The 24,033-nt window shown below is 45.9% G+C and overlaps 1 protein-coding gene across 3 annotated transcripts in view; it reads left to right on the top strand.

The window, feature by feature from the left end:
* FOXP4 (forkhead box P4) overlaps positions 1-24,033 on the top strand; it is a 305,849-nt gene that overhangs the window by 81,800 nt on the left and 200,016 nt on the right. For all 3 annotated transcript variants that reach the window (XM_086923539.1, XM_086923540.1, XM_086923537.1), the window contains exon 2: positions 1,986-2,172. In XM_086923539.1, the coding sequence (XP_086779665.1) occupies positions 2,002-2,172 (171 nt within the window). In that variant the 5' untranslated portion in view covers positions 1,986-2,001. The remainder of the gene's footprint in view (positions 1-1,985; positions 2,173-24,033) is intronic.

Here is a 24,033-nt window from a genome sequence, read left to right as displayed (position 1 = left end):
ATATGTATAAAAAGTGAAGGTTTGGGCTGGCAAAAGGTTTATTTTGTCTGGTCGAAATGGCAGTGTAAACTGCACACACAGGCTCTGCCTTGGCAGGCTTGAGACATGGTTCGAGGGGCTACTGAAGTGGTTGTCCCAATCTGTGCTGCAGGCCCACTAGTAGAATTTTATTTTGGGGCGCTGCGCACATATAGCACACTTTACTAGGAACTTATAAGTAAATTAAATATGCCAATTGGGGATGAGCCAATATTACCACGGTTAGGGATGAGAGCACAAGCACTTTAGCACTGGTTAGCAGTGGTAAAGTGTGCATAGTCCTAATACCAGTAAAGCGAGGTCAGAAAAAGTGGAGGAGGAAGGTAAAAGAGTTGGGGGAAGACCAACTAAGGCTGTCAGCTCTAACAAAAAATATTCAGCAGAGAGGAAGTAGCCTAGCCTGGCATGTGTAGAGGGGGGATTGTTACCTTTAGAGAGTATGCAGCATTTGGGAAGTTGTTTTTATTTTATTTTCGTAATGACTTTTTTTTCTCTTTGGGAAGTTGGCAAAGAATTTACCAAAGTTGTCTTTTGCTGGTGAGAAAATGTACACCATTGAATTATCATTCAAATAAATGTCTTTGCAGATAAGTTCATGCACAAATCAAATTTATGAATGTGACTGACTTTATGAAGTAGAAAAGTTGTCACTGACGCAAAACTTCATAAATTGATTTATAATTATCCACGCTCTCAGCTGTGTTGAATTCTGTTGTCACGCATTAGTCTTTAGGTAAAGAGGCTGCAGTCAGGCCTGGCTCTAGTGTACTTTCCTGGTCAGATTATATTAAGTTATGGTTCACACGGAAACTGATCATGAGATGCTCTGACTATATGATGAACACACAGATACAGTCAGTGTTGCAGAGGACACATGCCTAAGCATTTATGATGATGTTGGAGGAAAGGGTAGCAGGTAGTCCTTGAGATGCAAGCAGACTGATGTCGTTGGAATTATAATAGGTATAGAGTCTGCTGCCTCTCGTATCTAGCATGGTGGCCATTTGAAAATGCGGTTGGGAAAGGTATGGTTGGGTTATGGTTTGGGTTCGCTGTGTCTGGTTATTGAATCAGTTGTTGCGTCTACTGATCTCTTTGAGATGGAAGTTGTCTATTGTATCCTTAGCATGCCTGCTATGTTGTCTGATGTCTAGTTTTGAGCTGCAAGGTTAACTTTGCTGTTGTGTGTTCGTGTGTGTGGTGTAGGGGTACAGGTTAAATGTCTGATTATAGGGTGATAATTGAAATTTGTCTCTCATGTCTTTGGAATAGTAGGCAGTGCGGGTCTTTGGGGTTGCATTAAAGGGCTGGTGTATCTTTCTCATGGTATGGACTTGCAATCTGCCATCTCTGGTCGTTGGGGAAGACTGTTTGGGATATGTCCCACTGTCTTGTTATGCAGAGATCATTAGTTTTATAAGCAGTGGGGTTTTTGTGGGGTATTTTGATATTTGGGGTGGTCAGGTTCGAAGGTGTTGGTCCTTTTGATGTGACCACGTTGTCGAAAAGGAGAAGCAAGCTGTCACTGGTCTTTCAAATTGTTATTTCATGGATCTGTTTACTGCTCACTTGGCATGTTTAGGGTTTATGAATGGTAATAAGATTAATTAAATGATGCAGGGAAGTGGGGGATCCGGGTATTTTTTAAGTGTACAGTGATAAAGCTCTTCCCCGGACTCTAGGTTAATGGCCACATTTTGTGGCCCTCTACAGGTAACACACTATTCTTATAGGGCTCTGTACTCACGGAGCTGTTTTTTTTCGTTTTGGTGTTCTTAGTAGAACTGTGACGAAGCCACAACCCGTAGGAACTCTCCTACCCCGGAGTTCCTATTCTGATGGTTGCTCTCGCTTACAAGTCTTCCGGAACCCTACACATGTTTAAAGCTGTTATTCCCGCCCTCAGTGGCCTCACATTCATGGTTCCTCTCTTTGTCTGCTTTTAGGTGTTACTAGTACGTCATGATGGTTGAATCTGCTTCAGAGACTATACGATCTTCTCCAGCAAATCAGAATGGGGTCAATAATCTCAACAGCCAATCTGATGGAGGTGGAGTAAGAGAAGGTAGTGCAAGCAGTGAATCAAACGGAGAGATGAGCCCCGTGGATATACTTCACTTACAGCAGCAACAGGTACTGCCCGTTCACCAGCATTTTGTCCCCTTTTTTCTATCATATTGTATTGTAATACTCATCCCTCCTGCACTACTTGCGTTACCCCTTCTGTATCCGCCCCAGCCTCCTCCCTACCTTAGCAGTTCATCGCCCTCTTTTCGTATTCCCTACTCTTTCACCCCATACTTCTCACCTTCTCCCTTTGATATTACAGCTTCTATAATACCTACACACTTCTGTATATGAACACGCATATATCTTCCTTTCTGTGTAAACCCAACCCCGCTATGTCCTGCTCCACCATTACACACTTTCTTTGCTCTCTCATTGTAAATCTAATGTGTGTGTATTTTCATTGCACTGCACAGCTGCATATGGCTGGTTCTTTCACATGGCATGAGGAGAGCTGGATGGATAAGTGTTAAAGGGCCACCACCAGAAACATGGGGGAGCTCTGAAACTGAACTCACTATGTCTCCTATTTGAGATTTTTAAAAACTTTTTTTGGAGAAGGGGGGGACTTAACTAATATTTCCACTATTTGTGGATGCAGAGTATGAATGTCCCGACTGTATGTGTATATTCATGAGACATAAGTTACTAGTCTGAATATGGTGTTGGCAGTATCAAAGATATTAAGTACAGCGTATTGATAGGAGTGTAAAAACGCTTGGTGGTGTAGGTGCTATTCCTTACATGTTCTGTTTGACTCAAAGAGCAGAACTAAGTGGATTTGCTGCATCTTTGCTCCACCTACAAAAACCGTCAATATGCATACTCGCCTGGTATGTGTGGTTGTGTGGCGGAAGGGCCCAGCTAAAAAACTGTTCTACTCTTTGGGTCTTATTGGGGAAGGGGTCTGATCATCTTGTACATTCCCCTTCCCTTATATCTTCTCACGGTTGGGAAGTAAGAATTATTTATACCATTGTAGTCTGCAAGAGCCCAAGTTGGAAACTGCTGATTGGATCCTCCTCCCCAGAGGTGGGTGGACTGGGAACTAAAAGTAGCCTTGGAAAATTAGTTTATTCTAGCCTCATAATGTACCGAGTGAATCTGGCTTTCTGGGGGTGCAAGTTATAAGCACATCTACTACAAAAGAGTGTGTGATTCATCACGGCTCTTTACCAGACTAAAAAACGTATATTCCTTCAATCCACTACTCCAAAATGTAGCCCCTGATCTTCGGCCTAAGTGTGTTTTTCGTAGGTCTCGTGTGGCCAGGTAAAGCCCCTCTTTTATCTGAGCTGGCGTGATGTTTCCATTTGACGCCTCCTGGATGCTTCTTAGCTGCAAGAATGGCTGCTAACTATGGATAGCATAACTGTGTGCTTCAGATTTCTTCTTTTGACATAGGTTTTGGATATTTCTTGGGCATTTCCTGCATGTTTTGTAGTTTCTTCTGTATTTCAAGAAATGGGAAAGAAGCATCAGAGTGTCTTGTTTTGCTATTTCTAAAGGCAAATTGGTTTGTTACAGTCATTGTCAGAGTAGGTTTGCGTTTTCTTAATAGGTCATACGTTAATAAAATGATTATTTCACTTATGCCTGCCAAAAGCTCACAAAGGGATTTGTGGTAGGCATAAATGCATTTACTGTTAGTAATTTGACTACCATGAGTGCAGAGATATTTGCATCAGTAAATCCCACTCTTGAAGTCGGAAATGGACGTTTCAGTGTGTGGTTGTTTTGAAAGTTTGGGAGCATCAACAAACCTATGTTTCTTGGCATTCCCAAACTTCGATGCAGCCTCTTCCCACCCTGGAAATAGTCAGAGATTTTCTGTACAAGGGGCAGTAGCTCGGCAGTATTAACTGCCCATGATGATTTAAGACTCCTGGCTGATGGCATCACTGCACAGGTGCTAACGGGCTTGTCAGCAGCTTTTGGTAGTTGACCATTATTTATTTGTTAGAGTGACATTTATCATGTTGGTATAAGAGATGCTACATTGTCAGCATTAGCTTATTTCTGATTGAACACAGCTAGTTGTTACACACCATTGAAATAATCTAGAATCTGCAGTGTGCCACGGGAATCCGCTCTTCCCCTGTTTTTCAACATATTTGGGCAAAACGTCAAACTACATTTTCTGCGTGTGTAATACCAACACATGGATCCTCCTCAAGGTGGGGGACTCACCAGAGTGTGAACATTGATGAATATGAATCAGGTCACTTAGCAATGGAGTGAATGCGCATGAATTGATTGGAATCGAAGGGGCACAAAATCGAGTTCTTGTGTGTATAATGTGGCTCATCACTGGGGCAATGTCCTCCGCTTGAGTAGACGGAGCGAGCTAGCTAGCCTAGAACGTGTGGTTCAAGATCAGTTCTAAACTGATACCACTCCTCAGGTTCAGTTCTTTCAAGTTTTTTTCTATTTTCGCACAAAGATAATGATTCTGAGCGAATGTCTATTTCACGACGACCTTACTTTTGCAGCGCAGCATTCTCGCATACTTTGGTCCTCCCAAGTCTTATGTCAGCTAACTGCAACCGATTCAAAATGCATCTGCTCGCTTTCTCCTAACCGTGAAGCTCTGAGATGATATTAGACCAGCTCTAGTCTCGGCATCTGCTTCCCAGAGAAAGACTAAGTTATAAGCTTTCTGTGTACTTCATTAAGCTTTGCACCATCTTCGACCATGTTTCTTAACTCATAAACTGAAGCTTTATTAAATCAGCAGGTATTTATGTTTGCTAACTCCTTGTACTTGATATCCCCCAATTAAAATTGTGCTTGATTGCAAGTCGGTCCATTCTCAGTGTTATCTACTTCTTTGTGGAATGCCCTTCCCAAAAACATCCGGAATTAATCAGACCTACAAAAGTTTCAACGAGATGTCAAATACGCTGGTTCTGTTCCGCATGTTACCAAAGGTGTTGAAACAAGACATGCAGTGGTGATTTTCCACCTAGTTTACATGACGAATAGATTAAAAAGTGCTCAAGAAGATAATAATAATTCAGCATCCTTCCAAACAAAAGCTGTCTCATACCTACTTATGATTTCCACTCCCTCAATTTCGAATTTCGTTATAATAGGAGTTCTTCCTCAGTCTATTTGGAGCTCCATGCTTCTTCATCTAGATAGAGTTCCTTCACAAATGCTTTTATGCATTTTCCCATCTGTTGGGAGATGAAGGAGATATACAGACATTAACTTTCTGTTCCATAGTTTATGTGGTCGTTACACAGATTTTGAAAGTCTGTTTTGCCTTTGTGTGTCTAGGATCAAATATCCATTGCATATAGAACAGGGTATATAATGTCACATACTATACGATTTAAAACAGCGGAAACAAATATTTTTGGTAAACCAAACTAACACTATGAAATACCTCACTCACATCTAGTCACTAGATTTGTTTAGAAAACTCTCCAGCAAGCTCGATATTTCTGAAACAACATATAATGAAATTATACTTTTTCTCTTCACCTGGCATTCTACATGTGCGCCATATTGGATTTTATCAAGTTACGCTTCTGAGGAAAGTGCGTTTTAACTTTATTACCCGTAGTTCCAAGCATAAACGCCTAGACCACTCCTTGGCATTTCTGCCACTCTGTTATCTAATAATACTCTGCTCCATATTAGGTTTATCTATCTTCATCCTGTACAACTGCATTCTAGTGCATCTGGATGGAGCTTTTGGTAGTGGCACAGACAAAATAAGAAGCTCTATTAAGCAACAAGACTTGGAAAAAAACAGTAGATATTGATTGAGTGCGGAACTGAAACTATATTTTTGTTTAGATTGTCAAAACCTGGGTTGCCCATGTTAATATGTACCGGAATTCCTAAAGCAATGCAGTGCCAAGAAGTGTTAAGAGTACTCTGCCCTCTACAACAAGGTGGGACGCAGCTACGGGCAGAGAGCAGTGTGGAGAGAGATACAGGGAGAGCAGTATTTAATTTGTGCTGGTGTTTTCTGGTACTTGGCTCCAGCACCTATTTCTTAACATCAGCAGTTGGATAGTGTGCACTTGCTGGCGCTGTATGATTATTTTTAAATGAGCACATCAACAGAGTACTTAACATACATGAAAAAAACCGAATACCAGCGCTCCATGACATTGTTAGAGATTTCGGTAAACTGAAATAGTCCAAACTTCCATATTTGTAGGAATTATAATGCTTAATTGATAAAGTACTGGTACTGGCATTTGGCAACATTTGTAGGGGCACTGGGTGGTGTAATCTGCAGTGGCCTGGGAAATATCTAGGACCATAGCACTTAGTGTTTTTGTTGTTGTTGCAATTTACGCACTAAGGTGCAAATTAAGCACTAAGGGGGCTGGGAATGGAGATTGTGGCAGACGACCACAGATTTAGTGGAGACGTGAAGACACAGCCAGTGAAAAGTGGGTGTAGGTAAAAGAAGAGCAGTGAAGGGGGAGCTAGAGCAGTGAAATAGGACTGTGACTAAGGGAGTGATAAGGCTGAGGTATAACTACTAAGCTCCTTCATTATACAATTCACAGCAGGGTGTTGTAATGTGGGTTTGTGAAGCACACAGCAGCCACGACTGAGGGGTCTGGAGGTAGAGCCTGAAGTCTGCCACATATGAAGCCATCTCTCATGTGTGAAATGTAGAAGATGTGAGAGGACCACACACCTTATACCAAGGGAATGACAACATTGGAGTGCAGTGGTGAGGAGGCTGTGAGGTGAAGGAGACAGCAGAAGCAACCTACCGTACTTCTATACCAGCCATCAAGCTTGTTGCGTTATACCTTGCTTGGGATTTCCTGCGGGCACTTTCGGCTGAGGGGGATGTTTGAGCTGGAATGAGATCGCCCACTCCCTCTACACCGCATGCCCCCCAATGCCTCTACATTTCATTTCCTCTCTCGTTCCTTCACGCACACTCTTGTCTCGCTCTCTCTTCATCTCTATTCCTCTATGTTCTTCCCTCACTTATTGCCTCGCCCCTCTTTCCCTGTCGACGCCTCCGTTTTGTCTCGGTTTCGTCCCCGTCCCTCTCTCGCACCACCACCTCCCATACGCATCTCCCCTTCTCTCTTCCTAGGCTGTCCTCGTATTTCTCTTTCCCTACTCTCTCCATCCATGCACCCTTTGAATTTGCACACTATGTCTGCTCTCTGCAAGTCTGTTCTCAGAGCCCAGCCGTTTGTCACTCGGTTAAGCCTCTGCTCCCAGTTTGAGGGGTAATCACGCATGTAATGCTCCTCCGTGTCATACAGACCGCACAGCGCCTAGCTGGGGCGCGGATTGCTGTGACATGGCCTCGCGCCTTGGGCTGCGGCGCGCGCCACAAGAGAAAGCCATCTGCCGCGACCCCTTCACCTGGCAAAGCTGCACCCGCCAAACTCCCCGGCACACGTAAACGTGCAGCGGGTGGGGCTCCTCCCACAGTACAGCTGCACCGGACAGCGCCTTCCTGACGCAGAAAGCACCGCGCAGCACCACGTGCTGTAGTAAAGCTGCCCTGGGCATACTCAAGGGGTGTCGTGTTAGCTCGCATTCGGGCTACAATAGGCAGTCCCTTGGACACTGGGACTCGTGCAGCAGCATTCCAGTCCACGTGAAGCTGTACACCCAGAGCGTCCTCTTCCCTTGGGCACACGGGCAGCTCTCAGGCTCAGTATAAAGGTGCAGCTTTCTACCCTCCTGGTACCGCAAAGTTCCAACGTTCCACACACTGCTGCACGGAAAGGTTGTGTTTTCTCCCCTCTGGCACAATGAGATGTGTCGTTCGCTTGAAAAAATAGATATCAGATTTACAAAGAGAGATTAATGCCCGGTAAGAGTGTCCTGGCCGGAAGAAACGATACTAGAGCAGTCTAGGCAAGCACGTAGGTGGGTAAGCACAGTTGTGATATTCATGGGGTTGATTCCACGCTGCAACAGAAAGGCAGAACATGAGCTACTTGTGACTTCCACAACCTTGGTTCTTCGAGTAAAAAACTTCGAGGTGAGTCGTAGAGTCCGAGTTGGTTGGTACAGCCTGAAAATAAGACCCAATGTTGACTAATGATTTTTGGCAGGTGCAGAACGATTTAAAGTTGTACTTTTATGTATCTGAAGCCAATGTAATAAATCCCTAAACTGTTTCCTTATAGACTGATGTTACGGAATATTTAGTAGCAGCCGGGGCATTCTGTACATGTTACAATCTGTTCAGAAGGACAGCGGCCAGCCCTGCATATATAGAGAGTTACAGTACTCAAATCTTGATAGGACCACCACCTGAATCACAGCTTTATACCTTTCCATATGTAGCATTGGTAATACCTTCTGTCGCAAACGTATGTATTGTATTGTGATTGTAATTGCATTTGTATAGCGCTTACTACCCCCTGACGAAGCGTCAACTCGCTTTTTCGGGGAGTAGCACGCTACTCAGGGCCCATGGAGGATTAGTGTTGAATTAGTATAGTGAAACATGCACGTAAATTTTAAGTGGTGGATATGTTAATCAGTTATTTGGATTCAGAAGGATAGCAGAAGGATAGAAGAGGAAAGAAGGTTTGTATTTATATAGCGCTTCTAACCCCTGATGGGGTGTTGAAGCGCTTTTTTTGGCGAGTAGCACGCTACTCCGGAAACCCATAAAGGATTAGTGGTGAATTAGTATGGTGATGAAAGTAATTTAAGTGGTGGATATTAGTCAGTTATTTGGAATGAGAAGGATAGCGGAGGGATAGAAGGGAGAGAAAGGTTTGCATTCATTTAGCGCCCGTTATCCCTGATGGGGTGTTAGAGCGCTTTTGTGGTGAGTAGCAGGCTACTCCGGAACCCATAAAGGATTAGTGTTGAAAATGAGTATAGTGAAATAGGAAGTAATTTGAGTGGTGGATATGTTATTCAGTTATTTGGATCGAGAAGGGTTGGGGAGGGGTAAGAAAGGAAAAAAAGGTTTGCGTTTAAATAGTGCTTGTAACCCTGATGAGGTGTTGAAACGCTTTGTTGGCGAGAAGCACGCTACACTGAAACCCATAAAGGATCAGTGGTGAATTAGTATAGTGGAATACGTAATTAGAGAAATTAACATATTAGTCTGTTATTTTGATTGAAAAGGATAGTGGAGGGATAGAAGAGTGAAGGATTTCTTTCTTTTGTTAGGTCATAGCAGTAGAAGGAGGCTTTTGAATGAGTAAAAAGGGTTTTCGGAGGGGAAGAGTCAGAGGTTGGAGTTTAGATAGGTTTGTTTTGGGGGTCGGTATAGTAAGAGAGGTGTCAGACGATGCAAGACGGGATAAGTAGGAGAGAGTCAAGAAAGGGTTATTTTGAGGACCATAGCAGTGGTATGGGATTTGGGATAAGAGAGAGAGTGGGTGTAGAGGATATCATGATAGATGCATTGGATGAGAGATAGGGTAGTGAATTGGAAAGAGTAGTAGAAAGAAGTTTGAGATGAGTCAGAAAGTTGGGATAGAAGATATATTGAGAGAAGTATAGGCTGAGAAATAGGGTGGTGCATTGGAAATGCTAAATTAGAAGAAAGTGATAAATATATAGATCCATAAGTACATTGAAAGTATATTGATGCATAAATGAGGTAAGTATATGCAGATTAAAGATATTGGTATTGACAGAGGTACAGGATGAAAAATAGGGTAGTGCATTGGATATGCTTTTACAGGAGAAAAGTAACAGACACAGATCCAAGTACATGGAGGTAGATAGATGCACCATGGAAGCAAGTACATGTAGACCAAAGATGATTTTTTTTTTGTTGTTGTTGTTTTTATAACAACATAATTATTGTGCATGTTTATACAAAGCAATACACAAAGATAGGCACATATCTACAGTGAACAATAATGCTTATATACAGATGGACAAATACATAGGGTGGGTATTAATGATTGGGAAATGGGCAGCATTCCCGACCCTGGTCCCAACCAGTCTCGAACAGGCTCAAACAGGCACTCTCCACCCTTAGCTGAGACGCCCGGGCTGAGACACCCTAAGCCTTGGCTGTATATAGCCCTAGTAGTCAGGTGACCCCTTCAGCCAATGGGAACCCTAGCCCTTACTCTATCCAATCACAACACTAGCCCTAAAATCTAGAACCAATAGGAGACCCAGACCTTATAGTCAATCTTAGCCCTAGTCCAAGCACCCAATCAGTTTAAAAAAACCTTGATCTCTACGTCCAGTAGAGGCCCTAGACCTACCAGTAGTCTCAACCCTAGTCCAAGCAACCAACGGCACAGGAAGCCCTAGTCCCTACTTCCAATAGAAAGCCTAACCCTACTCTTAGTCCTACACCTAGTCCAGCATCCAATCACAAAAGAAGCCCTACTCACTTCTTCCAATTAAAGGCCTAACCCTAGCCCTAGTCCCAACAACCAATAACACTGGAAGCCCTAGTCCCTATTTTCAATTGAAATCCTAACCCTAGCCTATATTGATTGAATCACAGACCCAGAAACCAATCAGAACCCTCAAATACTCAGCCAATAAGGGCACTAACCCTAATTCAATAGAAACATCAGATACAACCACCAATCAATGTACACATGTACCAAACAATATCAGACTATATAAGGTCCCAGCAAGGTCCCAGCTACCTCAGACAAGGTTTGCAGGCCAGGGAGTTGGAAGCTGCTCCTCTATTCAGAAATCTTCTTGGAGACAGACGGCTCAATCCACACTTTGGTAAGGCCCTAACAAACGTGTCCTCTAACAACACTATTTGTATAAAACTTTACTCCCTTTCCTGGCCAAAAAACGAAGTGCACAGTCCCTATTAAACACAGTTTAAACAGTTTACAGCAGATTACAGCTGTCTCAAAGGGAAGGGGGTCTGTTTTCACTGACTTGTTAACGCAAAATGGTCGGTGGGGGTGCACTGCTTAACATACAGGTCTTAGCGCAGAGCAAAGAAGACATTTGGAGGGAATAACTGATAGTCACGGGGAATGAGAGGTAAAAACAACAGAGTTTGGACTGCAAATCCCACAGTTCAACAGGTTAAATGGAAGCATGGTGGCAGGAAAAACCACAAGTTTAAACACAGAAACATGGGATAAATTATGCAATCACTGGCAGGTTAAAACTACAATTTTAAACTGTAACAACCACAGACAAAAGCAGTTAAAGAAATGTAAAAAGAAAAAATAAGACAATGCAATCACAGGTAGGGAAAATCGTTTTTTAAACTTTTTTAGGAAAGAGACAACACTAGTCGGCCTCCTTACCACTTCCTGGACTCTGCTCATTGTAATCTGGGGGCACAGGTAGGCTGCAACTCACAAGATGGAGGAGAATGATTTGGGGTGCACCCAGCAAAGCCTAAAGTAAAATTAACTAATACAATAAACTTTATCAATCTGTTTATACACACATAGGCCCTTTGCTGTTTATACTACTTTTTTCCTGGAACAGTAAAGCAGCTCATTCCAGCATCATCTGATGCAGTAAAACAGCAATGTGCAGCCCCTCTGCCATAACAATACTGTGCCTGGTCGTTGTCACTGGCCCAAAACTGCAGTCCCCTGGGTCAGTAAAGCTGCAGTACTCTCCTCCTGTTGAACAGACCAGTGTGACCCCCATGGACAGTCCCGCTGCAGTGCTACTACCCCTGGATTAATAACGCAGCATTGTAATCCACCCTGGCACAGTACAGCTGCAATATCCTGCTCTACCAGGGCAGTAAAACATTGGGAGTCCATTTCACCAACACTCACAACAGCTGCACCCCAGTCATCCAGAACAACCTGTAGATACCAATCTACGCCCAATCACTGGCCTAGTTCTCAACAAACTAAAGGCCACCATGTCCTCATCCCATTGCACCATCATCCTCTCCCTATCTCTTTTCTCATCGGTTCTGCTTGTGCCCTAGCATCGCTGGTGCCAACTGGACTCTGTCCCAGTCATCTCACTGAATGGACATGGTCAGTTCCATCCACCATATATGGTCATGGATGTGCCTAGGATATAGTTTACGTAACCGCAGCCTGCACAGCCATAGCACTAAACCAGCCGGACCCTGATCACTGTAATCACCGTCTGACCCATCCCTAATGTGTGCCTGTATCTTAGCTAGAGCGCCTGGAAGTTATCCAAGCACGTGTAGCAGTATGCGAACTAAAAGAGGAATACGCGTAAACATAATGCCCCATGTGCAGTAAAAGGATTCAGCTTCTGATCGAAGTAAAGCCGAGGTATTCTTTTTTTTAAAGATATAAGTTTATTGTTCCATTTTTCAAGAAACAAAAAACATAACATCACATTATGTCGGCGGTTAATCAAGGCATGTGTGGTAGCCTTAAGCACTTGCTGTGGCACAGTAAATCTGCTGCGCCTTGGTTCGTTTGCGCCCGCTGTTTCTGCCGTGAGCTGTGCCTCCTGCGTTTCTCAGAAGGTCGCCATTTTGCTGAAGAATGTGCGTATGCTGGACAGCAAAGTAGAAATCAGCCGTCTCTTCTTCCTTTTTAACTACCTCTCGCTCTCTACAACCACCATTCCCCCCTGCTTCAAACACACTCTTCCACACCCACGTCTCACCCCTGCTTCAAACACACTCTTCTCCACACCCATCTTCTTTCTCCCACTCATACCCCCCCCCCCCCCCCCCCCCCCCCATCAGACACTCCCAACACCAAAACACTACTCGCATAGTCCACATTGTCATTCAACATTTTTCCAACCAAGCACAGCCACCTGTTTGTAAAGACTCTTCGGCAACTTGAAAGGGGTCGGTCCACTTCCATCTTCTCTCCCTCTCTCGCTCTCCCTTTACCCGCGCTCTGTGTTTGAATAACGACAGAACTGAAAGGCTGCCCACTCAACCTCCCCCCTCGCATTGTTATTGGGGTCACTGCTGGTGAGAGGTCAAGCGGGGTCAGGGGTTGCCTAGCACCTGGGCTCTCCCACCGTGGTTGCCGGGGGATATGAAAAGGCCTCGGAGGGGCAGCATCCTGGGACAAGAGGGGGACATTCCTCGGAAGCAGACTCTGCACTTTAATGAGCTTTTAAGCAGACTACTTCTGGGGAAAAGCAAGAATCAGTTGAGAAGGAAGGGGGAAACAGCGAACTGGAGGGCTGCATCAGAAGACAGTGAGGGCTGCAAGTTCAAGGCGCAAGCCTCGCCCTCGAGCCTCTCAGACTATCTAGAAGTTACTTCTTGTAGAGCGTGAAGCACCAGGGGGAGGGGGGAATTATGACATGCCCGTCCTCCTCTGAAGAAAGGGATGGAAATTCAAGGGATAGCCAGCCCCCTCCAAAGACAAAGCCCAGATATCTTCGCATTTAGAGGGTAGGATTGGAAGGTAAGCCACTCGCACCATAGAGCGTAATTGACGCACTCCACCCGCCATAGGGTCAGGCGTGCACCCCCCCCCCATCCTCCCCCAAATTGGTGGCATCCTGTTAACTACATAACACATCCTTCCCAACATGAAGGGTTCCGCTAGCCCCTCAGAACTACCACGTAGTCATCCCTGCATCTCCAACCGTGGCTCCAGCGAATGAACTCGAGAAAGGAGCATTTGTTCTCCAGTATTGGGGTGTCTTTCATAGATTCACATGCTTGAATATTCCCCGTCGTCGGAGTGGGAGTCCCACGGTAAATAAAATAGCAATAAATGCTAAATATATAATAATATACAATAAATATATATATACATAATAAGGAAAAACCCAAAAAATGCATACAATAACCATCTGGTACCTAACCAAGAGTTTCCACATAGGAATGCATGGGGAAAAGAAGTTCCAATGCAGCCTATCCTTGTCATTATGTTAGTCCAAACTGCAGCCAATCAGGCGCCAGCAGCCCTCTAGAACCTTCTCCTCAGAGCTCAAGCCCTCAGATTTTCTACCGCACGTCGTGTGTAAGGGAGTCTCCCTGAGCTCTGCTCAGTTTTCTTCTTCAAGTGTTCCAGTTTCTTCCAAAATGTCTTCAAGTAAGAAATCTCTCTTCAGAGCGTGTTCCTCTTGTGGAAAGCTGAGATTATATCATGATGACCCACACAGTAAGTGTATTTACTGCCTTTACCCGGACCATGAAGTGGGTACCTGTAAACTCTGTAGAAAATTCTCAGAGAAAACTCAAAAGGACAGAGAAGGCCGTTTACTTGTCTGGCTTCAGAGGCTTAAAGACAAAGATAATGTAATTTCTGACGCTGAAAGTCTGGGGTCAGGCCGTTCTCAAGCAGCTTCTAAACGTGGTAGTGTGCAGGAGGTGCCTTCACCATTTCTTAAAAAGAGGAAAGTTTCCCTCACAATGGCCCCTGCGGTGTCTTCACCTTTGCCTACCACGTCTGGGCCCACGAGACAAAGCTCTCAGGCTCCTTCTGCTTCAAGGTCCAGTATTTCTGTGAGGAAAACGGATTTGCCGTCGACGACGGGAGTTTTTACTCCGTCGACGAGAATGGCTGTCTCTGGTTCCAAATCGACGACGACAGTCACAACGACGATGGCCTCTGGATCGTCGTCGGCCTTAGCGTCGACGTCTTCATCGTCGATGAGAGTGGTTCTCAGCTCTAAGACTGTGCCTTCTGTGATTCCTATTTCATCGTCATCGACGAAAAGAGCTCACTCGTCGACGACCCGGTCGTCGTCGACTAGAAGTGTGAAGGCTTTGACTCCGTCTACGCTCTCGTCGACGAGCGCACCGTCGACGGCTATCCCGTCGACGAGGGGACCTATTCCATCTGCTCCGTCGACGACCGTTCCGTCGACGACCGTTCCGTCGACGATGACTCCGTCGACGATGACTCCGTCGACGATGACTCCGTCGACGATGACTCCGTCGACGATGACTCCGTCGACGATGACTCCGTCGACTAAGATTCCGTCGACGATGACTCCGTCGACGATGACTCCGTCGACGAAGACATTGAAAGTAAAGGTTCCGTCGACGATGACTCCATCTATACCGTTGAAGACTGCTCCGTCGACGGTCTCCTCGTCGACGATGGCATCCAAATCGATCCCATCGCAGAAGTCAATTGATGTCATGCCGTCAACGCGTACGCAGGACACTATTTCGACGCCGGCCTCTTCTTTTGCTACTATGCCTCTTTTGCCCTTGCAGTCCAGCAAACCACAGTTCGAGACTCTTACAGAGCAAGAGATGATTAATCCTCCATCTCCGCTGTTTGCGACTGATTCTGATCAAGAGTCTGATGGCCAAGCTCACAGTCTTTCGGACCTTAATATTAAGTGCCAAGAATTCAGTAATGACGAGGAAGATGTTTATGACCAACATCAAACAACTCACACTCAGATTCCAACTGCAATGTTGCCTATCTCCATGATATCAAACCTCCAAAGTATGTTGGAAGACTACAATCGGCGTTTCCCACCAACGCCACAGCTTACAACGGTCCCATCAGTAATGAATCCGGTTTCTAACCCGGTTCTGGCTCCTCCTCAACCAGCGTCTCCTGTAACTGTTCACCGTACTACATCGGTTCGTGTTCACACTACCATCTATCCAGAGGATGATGATGACGAGAATCCTCCAGAGCGTGAAGATGGTGAAGTTTCTGAAGTAGATGAGGATGGTGAGGAACATTTGGCGGAGTGGGATGACTATCGTGCTCAAACACCATCTCCTTCTCAGGTGCCTGCAGCGGATTCTCCTCCAGTGGACATCGCAGGCTTCCACCAGTTAATGGATAGGGCAGCACAGCGTTTCAAACTGCCACGAGCACACCGAGAGGAAGATTGCTTCCTATACGATTTCAAAAACCAGCCCTTGAAACAGATCCACACAGTCCCGATTATAGATTTCATCTGGTCTGAAGGGGAGAAGATAATGAAGACGCCAAACTCTCTACCAGCGCAGCTGCCAAGGTTAGAGAAGAAATACAAAGCTCCTATAGGATCTCCAGCATGCCTTACAGGCCAACCTAAGCCCGACTCTGTCGTCACGCAGGCAGCTCAACGGGGTTCAAAGAATCCGGCATCTACGATCACTGCTCCTCCGGACCGTGAGGGCCGTCGCCTGGATGCTATTGGACGAAAATTTTCCTCCATGTCCTCTACTACAGTTCGAGTGGCCAACGCCATGGCCATTTTAGGCCGTTATGATCGTCAGGCTTGGGCTGATCTAGCCGCCTACATAGCGTTACTTCCAGATGTTTCCAAGGCAGAAGCACAGAAAATTCTGCAAGAAGGAGAGAGGACGGCAGAAGAACTTATCGATTGTGCAGTGGATGTAGCCTGCACCGGTTTTCGCCAGCTCGCTGGAGCAGCTGTTCTGCGTCGCCAGGGTTGGTTACGCTCGACTTCGTTTCGGCAGGAAGTTCAGGCACGAATCCTAGATATGCCATATGACGGTGAGTCATTATTTGGAGCGCATATTGATGAGGCGCTACAATCCATTAAAAAGGACACGGACACTGCACGTGCTTTGGGTACCCTTCAGTTTAGGAAACAGCCCTTTCGGGGTGCTCGAGGACGTGGCACTACGTCCACTTTTCGTGGAGGAAGCAGTCAATACCGGTCCTTCAACCAAGGTAACCAGCGTTACACCGGTAACCGCCAGCAGTCTTCCCGTCAGCAGCCTGCCAGGACTTACAGAGGGAAGTCTAATTTCAGAGGTCAATCCAACAAACGCCAATGACTCCTCTGTCGAACGGAGAATTGGAGGTCAAATCTCTCTGTTTGGTTCTCAATGGTCCTCCATTACTACGGACCGTTGGGCACTCGACATTGTGAAGAGAGGCCATGCATTGGAATTTGTCGAGGTACCTCCTCCAACGCCACCTTCCGGACCACCACCTCCGCACCTCAAAGAACTATTTCATCAGGTTCGCCTTCTCCTTCAAAAGGGTGCGGTGGAAGTTGTGCCAAAGTCGCAGAGAGGGAAGGGGTTTTATTCCCGTTTTTTCCTCGTCATCAAAAAGAACGGAGAATGGAGACCAATACTGGACTTGAGAGCACTCAATCATTATCTCAAGGACCAGACCTTCCGTATGCTCACGCTTACAGAGATCTTGCGTTTGCTCTCAGTCGGAGATTTCATGACTACCATCGATCTCCGGGACGCCTACTTCCATGTCCCAATTCTAGCGGCGCATCGCAAGTTCCTACGTTTCAAGGTGGGGCACCTTCATTTCCAATTCCGGGTCCTTCCATTTGGCCTCCGTTCAGCCCCCCGAGTCTTTACAAAAATGTTGGCTCCGGTCATGGCTTTTCTTCGTCTTCAAGGCATCCAGATATTCCCATATCTCGACGACTGCCTTCTGAAATCACAATCCCGTGCACAACTTCTACATCATACTGCAATCTGCCAGACAGTATTCCGTTCCTTGGGTCTGTCCATCAATCTGGAGAAATCTCAATTGCAGCCAACAACTTGCAAAGATTTTCTAGGGGCAACGTTGGACACCACCCTGGCCAAAGCATTTGTCTCCCGGGAACGTCAACAGAGGATCCTCCGGCTAGTATCGCTACTTCTCGCAAAGAAGTGCGTTTCAGTCCGCTTGTTGAAGTCTTTTTTGGGGATGGCTTCGTCATGCATCGCTCTTGTCCCTCATTGCAGACTACGAGCGCGACCTATCCAACAGGCTCTGGACAAGCAGTGGCGTCAGGTCACCGGTTCCTTCAACGATCAGGTCTCCATCACCATTCCCATGAAAAAGGCGCTCAAATGGTGGGCACAACCACACCAACTAGCAGCAGGCACGTCTTTTCTGTCCAACACCCCAGATCTAACACTGACGACGGATGCCTCCCTGGAGGGCTGGGGAGCTCACCTCCAAGACCTGTCCGTGAAAGGGAAATGGACCTTCCATCAAAAGACCTGGCACATCAACAAGTTGGAGCTGATGGCTATCTTTCTAGCCCTGAAATCATTTCAACCAGTGCTGCAGGGAGAGTCAGTTCTGATACAAACGGACAACACGACCTGCATGCATTATATAAACAAGCAGGGCGGAACAAAGTCTCCGGTGTTGTCCCGCTTGGCAGAAGCGATTTGGGACTGGTCCATCAATCATCAAATCCAAATCACGGCAGTACATCTTCCGGGGTTGTCCAACCTCCTGGCGGACTCCCTCAGCAGATCTCGATCATCCAACCACGAGTGGGAACTCCACCAGCCAACACTCGATATGGTCTTTCACCGTTGGGGAAGCCCTGCAATCGACCTCTTTGCGACTCCAGAGAACCGCAAATGCCCCGCTTACGCAAGCTGGCATCCCCACAAAGGGTCCCAAGGCAATGCCCTTCTGATGGATTGGTCGAATCTCTTCGCCTACGCTTTTCCTCCGATCCCTCTAGTGCCTCGCGTACTTTGGAAGATGCGGAGAGAGCCTTGTCACATCCTTCTGATTGCCCCCAGGTGGCCACGACAGGCGTGGTTCTCAGAGCTGCTACTCCTGTCTCAATGCAAACCCATTCTTCTTCATCCTCGAATGGATCTTCTCTCCATGAACAGGGGTCAAATCTACCATCCGGACCCCTCTTCCCTGAGCTTGTCAGCCTGGAACCTGAGCACTGTGAATTTGCACATCTAAGCATCCCTCAAGAGTGTCGTAACATCCTCGCTCAGGCCAGGGCTCCATCAACTATAAAAACCTATAAGTTGAAGTGGAAACGCTTTTGCCACTGGTGTGCAGACGCCGGGGTACATCCTTTGCGTGCCACGCCCGCTGAGCTCCTCCCTTTCTTTCTCCATCTGGCTCAGTCGGGTTTGTCACATGCAACTTTAAGAGTTTTTCTGGCGGCAATCTCACGCTTCCGCCATGATGGCTCCGCCTCCTTATGCTCATCCAGATTGATACGTCAGTTCTTCAAAGGACTTCTTCGGACTTTTCCACCAGTTCGGCGTCCTCCTCCAGAGTGGCGCCTCAACATTGTCCTCTCACAATTAATGACTGCTCCGTTTGAGCCAATTCATAGCGCAGATCTCAAGTATGTCACCTGGAAGGTTGCGCTTTTACTCGCACTGACGTCCTCACGTCGAGTGAGTGATATGCATGCTTTCACAATTAAACAGCCATTTCTACAGTTCAAACCGGATTCTGTGCTTTTACGCACTAATCCTACTTTCCTTCCAAAAGTGCCGTCAGACTTCCATATTAATGAGCCTGTTATACTGAAGTCTTTCTTTGCCAATCCGCAATCACCTGCGGAACAACGCCTGCACTCTTTGGACATTAAAAGATGTTTAAAGTTCTACATCAGCAGAACGGCCCAGTTCCGAAAATCAGATCAGCTCTTCGTGGCCTATGGCCGTTTTCAAAAAGGGCGACCAGTCACCAAACCTACAGTAGCCCGCTGGGTGGCCTCGGCGATTGCTTTCTGCCATCAGAAAGCGGGAAAGCCTTTACAGTCTGCAGTGAGAGCCCACTCTACCAGGTCTGTGGCCTCTTCGACTGCACTCTTTGCCGGAGTTCCATTGCATCAGATTTGCAGAGCTGCCACGTGGTCCAGCAGGCACACGTTCACGAAGCACTACAATCTGGGTGCCATGGCCGAAGGGGATACCGCAGTGGGACAAGCTGTGCTCCGGAATCTTTTTCAATAAGGTGAGCCTCTGTTCTACCCTCCTCCTATGGTTTCCAGTCTTGTGCATGTCTTCTCTATGTATACATACAGTGTTATAACTTCCGTGACATGGATTTAATCCTGTTGATTTCAACCTTTTGTGTATACATTGCATCCTGGAAACTTTGTGTACGGATACGGACTGCTTACTATTCTATATTCAAGCATGTGAATCTATGAAAGACACCCCAATACTGGAGAAGAACAATTGTTACTTACCTGTAAACAGGTGGTTCTCCAGTATTGGTGTCTTTCATAGATTCACATGCGACCCTCCCATCCTCCCCTCAGAGGCTCGCTTCTCCTCATAGACTCTGTGGTCACTCCTGTGCTACGAAAATCTGAGGGCTTGAGCTCTGAGGAGAAGGTTCTAGAGGGCTGCTGGCGCCTGATTGGCTGCAGTTTGGACTAACATAATGACAAGGATAGGCTGCATTGGAACTTCTTTTCCCCATGCATTCCTATGTGGAAACTCTTGGTTAGGTACCAGATGGTTATTGTATGCATTTTTTGGGTTTTTCCTTATTATGTATATATATATTTATTGTATATTATTATATATTTAGCATTTATTGCTATTTTATTTACCGTGGGACTCCCACTCCGACGACGGGGAATATTCAAGCATGTGAATCTATGAAAGACACCAATACTGGAGAACCACCTGTTTACAGGTAAGTAACAATTGTTCTTCCCTGCCGCCTCCCAACTGAGTGAGACTCCCTGGGCATGAAAATAAGGCTTTGCCATCTTCACTCGCACTTATTCACTAGCAGGTGTCCCAGAAACTCTTCCCCTTACTTGATGTTTACCTGGTTGTCATCACCAGGTTCCTTACAGCATTTATCCTACGATCTCCACTGCTTAAAGGTACTCACTATAGGTAAGTACTTTAATGCCCTTGTTCGGTGGTTTGTAGTGCTTTACAACAAACTACCTCCCCCCCACATAAATAAGACCGACCACATCTAGTGTAGTTCACTTGGTATGACCTGACATCCCTTCAGACAATGAATCCAGTCTTCAAAGTGGCAGAAAGTGAAGCATCCCCCGCCCCTTGTTTAAAAAAAACTACACATGGAGTGAAATTCTTCCAACTCCAACCTGCATAGCTAGTGAATTCTAAGGACGAAGGGAAATCCCATATGATGGCAAATATCCAGTGCTCTGTGTTGCAGATATCCATTTTCACACTTTTAGCCTTGATCACTTTTCACATTTTCCTGTTTGTGACCTCTTTTTTGGTGGTTTATTCTGAGGCGAAAGTCCTCTGCAGGGCTTTGAATGGCTGCGCTGCCTGACCTGTCGATTTTCTGGATAACCTTTGTTTTCTCTTCAGTAAACTTGACACATAATTTGAGCCCACTGAGAGTACTCATCATTTCCTTTTAACGCTCATAGTGTTAGCTGTGCTCAGTTGATTGGCGAGCATCCTAACTGTTCACCCTCATTCAGAGTGAGAGTGGCTACTTCCCTCAGTGAAGGCAATGTGGTAGTGGATATGAAGTCCAGGGTACAGGCCTCTTTACATGCACCTCGTGTGGAGACTGCTTATTGCCCTTCCTTTAAAGGTCTGCCCTGTACCCTATCTGTTGGATATTTATGGGGGTGCGGGTCTCTGTTTCACAAAAATGCAGCACATGAGGAATCTCTTGGGTGACACTGTGCACAAGATAGTAGCTCGCCTTGGGGAAAGTTGGCTTTGCCCGTGTTGGACAAGCCAGCCTGGACTTTTCAGTACCCTACCTGGAAATCTGTTAGTGTTGGGAGGCCATCACCTTAGTTCTTTGTGTTCGGTTTGTATCCAATGCTATAGTGAAACCCACCCATCGCCCCAGAGTTGTTGCTGCGCTCCTGGACACCTAGAATAGATGTAGACTTTTGCCTTACCTGCAACCAAGAACACATCACAACCTTGAATCCAAACTGTTCTGTCCTGTGATTTTTAGGTTCAGAACATGAGAATAACGGACAGCAGGAAAATTCTTCTCTTCAGGATTGGAGAAGTGTTGGAAATGTTTAAATAAGGCAGACTCCTGGCTGGCTCTATCCTCCTTCTTCGGCCATAAGAGGGGGATAAATTATGGGTTTGTAGAGTCAGTATTGCATAGACCTACGGGACTCAGGGTTCCTACGCACAAAATTTTGACAAGATATTTCAATATCTCATCAAGATCTTTCCTGTCCATAATTCATGTGTGAGGCTGTGCAGTTGTACCTTTTTGAGGGACAGAGAACTTGCCTATCTGCAAGAGAAGCTGAAATGTGCATATCAGGAAGAGCTGAATAGAGCCCAGAATGAGCTGAATTGGGCCCAGGAAGACGTTTGCAGGCCTCAGTTGCGTAGATAATGCGTAGAGGACAGCTAAAAAGACTGAGGTTACCCTGGAGTCACAAGAGCCCCAGAGTCCAGTTGGCCAGGAGATGACATCTCGGATTACACTATCATCTTGTCAAAGAGCTGGTGATCCTGCATCATATCACACCCACCCTGTCCCCACAAGGGCACCTGTATCAGCCCTCCCAGTAGACAGCAGGATCCAACCTTTCCACCCCCGTAAGGGGTCTAGTTATGTTACGTGGAGGAAGCTGCATTGTTTTCAGACAGTTTGATCCATACTTCTAGCTCGTACAGTTACACAGATTACTGGGATCCAGGGTGAACAGAATTTAGTACGCTGAAGTCGCAGTTGCTTAGTTTCCAGCACCTAAAAATAAAAGGTTTCCCATGACCAAAAACCGTAACCCAAAAAACAAGATCAGAAGACAGTGAAGTCACTGGTGCAGACCCGAGACATAAAGCTGCAGTAAAATGTGGCAGGGGGTCCCTTCACTAGATCCTGGTTAGGGCATTTCATGTTACTGGAATTCAAGAAATAGTTTGAAGGAAATACAGTTCCTATCTACTCAAAGCCAGCAAATTTAATAGTGAGTCACCACCCAGTATAGCATCTACATGTACTCCCATATTTTGAGCAACAGAAACTAGAAGTGGTGGTAGCACATAGGGGATCGGGGTCACCGACAGATCACTAGCAGCAACAATTCCCACTGGGAACAAGACTTAGGGTTAGGGTCTCAACTGTGATTTCAAAAATCATTATTTCGACCAGTAAAAGACCTAGTTCATTGGTTCTACATCAGTATCCCTTAACCTGACCCAAATTTCTTGTGGTGAGAGTCCTCGCAAGAAACCAGGTGCCTGACAAGTTCTGAAGATCGAGGAGCCAACCTGAGCGCTGTCCCAGAGGATAACATTAGCAAGAAGTTCAACGTTTCAATAAATCTAGCAGATATGATCTATAAACACATTTGGTGTTTTATCGGCCCAGCATCGTCTGTAGCCTAGCTTTAACTGTTTCCTTCACCTACCTCTAAATTTCGGCAGTTTTTGTCTTTAAAATTATGGCGCTATCCAGACATTAAAAGTAGGGTGGTACTTTCTGTGTCCTACAATATGTGAGTTTCTAATCCTTATTGTATCCAGAAGTAAGCCATGACTCTTTACCCCACCTCTAGGAGAATGAAGTGTCCATAAAGAACAGTTTACCAACATTTCAGCTCATGGAAATGCCTGCAAGTTCAACTTTCTTTCATTTTCAAAACTAGTACCTCTACTGTTTCTTGTTTTTCCACTGGTTCCCTTCGCCCCATTTGGGGTGATAGTTTTGTCCCAGTCTTGCCCTGCAAGCCTTGTATGCTGATGCTTGTCAGAACATGGAACAAACTCTCACCAGCTCTCCTCCATGCCAACGGTTTGCTTGCTCAGTCCGTACCTGTGTTGTGAATTGTATATGGCGAGGAGATACCAAGCTACTTATCCCGCTACCACCAGCACATGCAGAATGGCTTGCCTGAGACCACTTTTGGAGTTAAAATAGAAAGACCTTAGGCCGTATTTTTTTGACACACAAAAACATGCACATTAAATGTCAGTATCACCACATAAAAAATTTGCACAGTAACCTAATTTTTCTATTTACACGATTGTTACGAGGCAAGGTTCGGCAAGGCACGGTATCTGTGGCGGGAAGCAGGCAACAAAGAGGCCTGTCTCCCGCTAGCTGGTACTTTTAAAGGCAGGGCCCATGCGCCACAACCGCCCCAACCCGTAAATGACACTCCTCACTGCACCCGGTAGGACTATATCCTTGCGGCGCTAATGTGGCACTGTCCACACCCCCAGGACGGCACAGCCTTCCCGAAGCTGTGCCCACTGCAGGAGAGCCTTCGTTCCTTTCCTCCTGCCAAGAACACCTGCTCTGTCTAAAGTCCTATTTCTCTGCTATTTTTGTAGGACCGTGGTTAGGAGTCGATATTCGCCTTGGTGAGCTATGAGGGTGTCTCACTTGGTTCAGCACTTTGAGTCCTCATGACCCCCTTTGCATATCT

This window comes from Lissotriton vulgaris, chromosome 5, assembly GCF_964263255.1.
Source record: "Lissotriton vulgaris chromosome 5, aLisVul1.2, whole genome shotgun sequence".
NCBI lineage: Eukaryota > Metazoa > Chordata > Amphibia > Caudata > Salamandridae > Lissotriton > Lissotriton vulgaris.
This window is presented reverse-complemented; position numbering and strand designations above follow the sequence as displayed.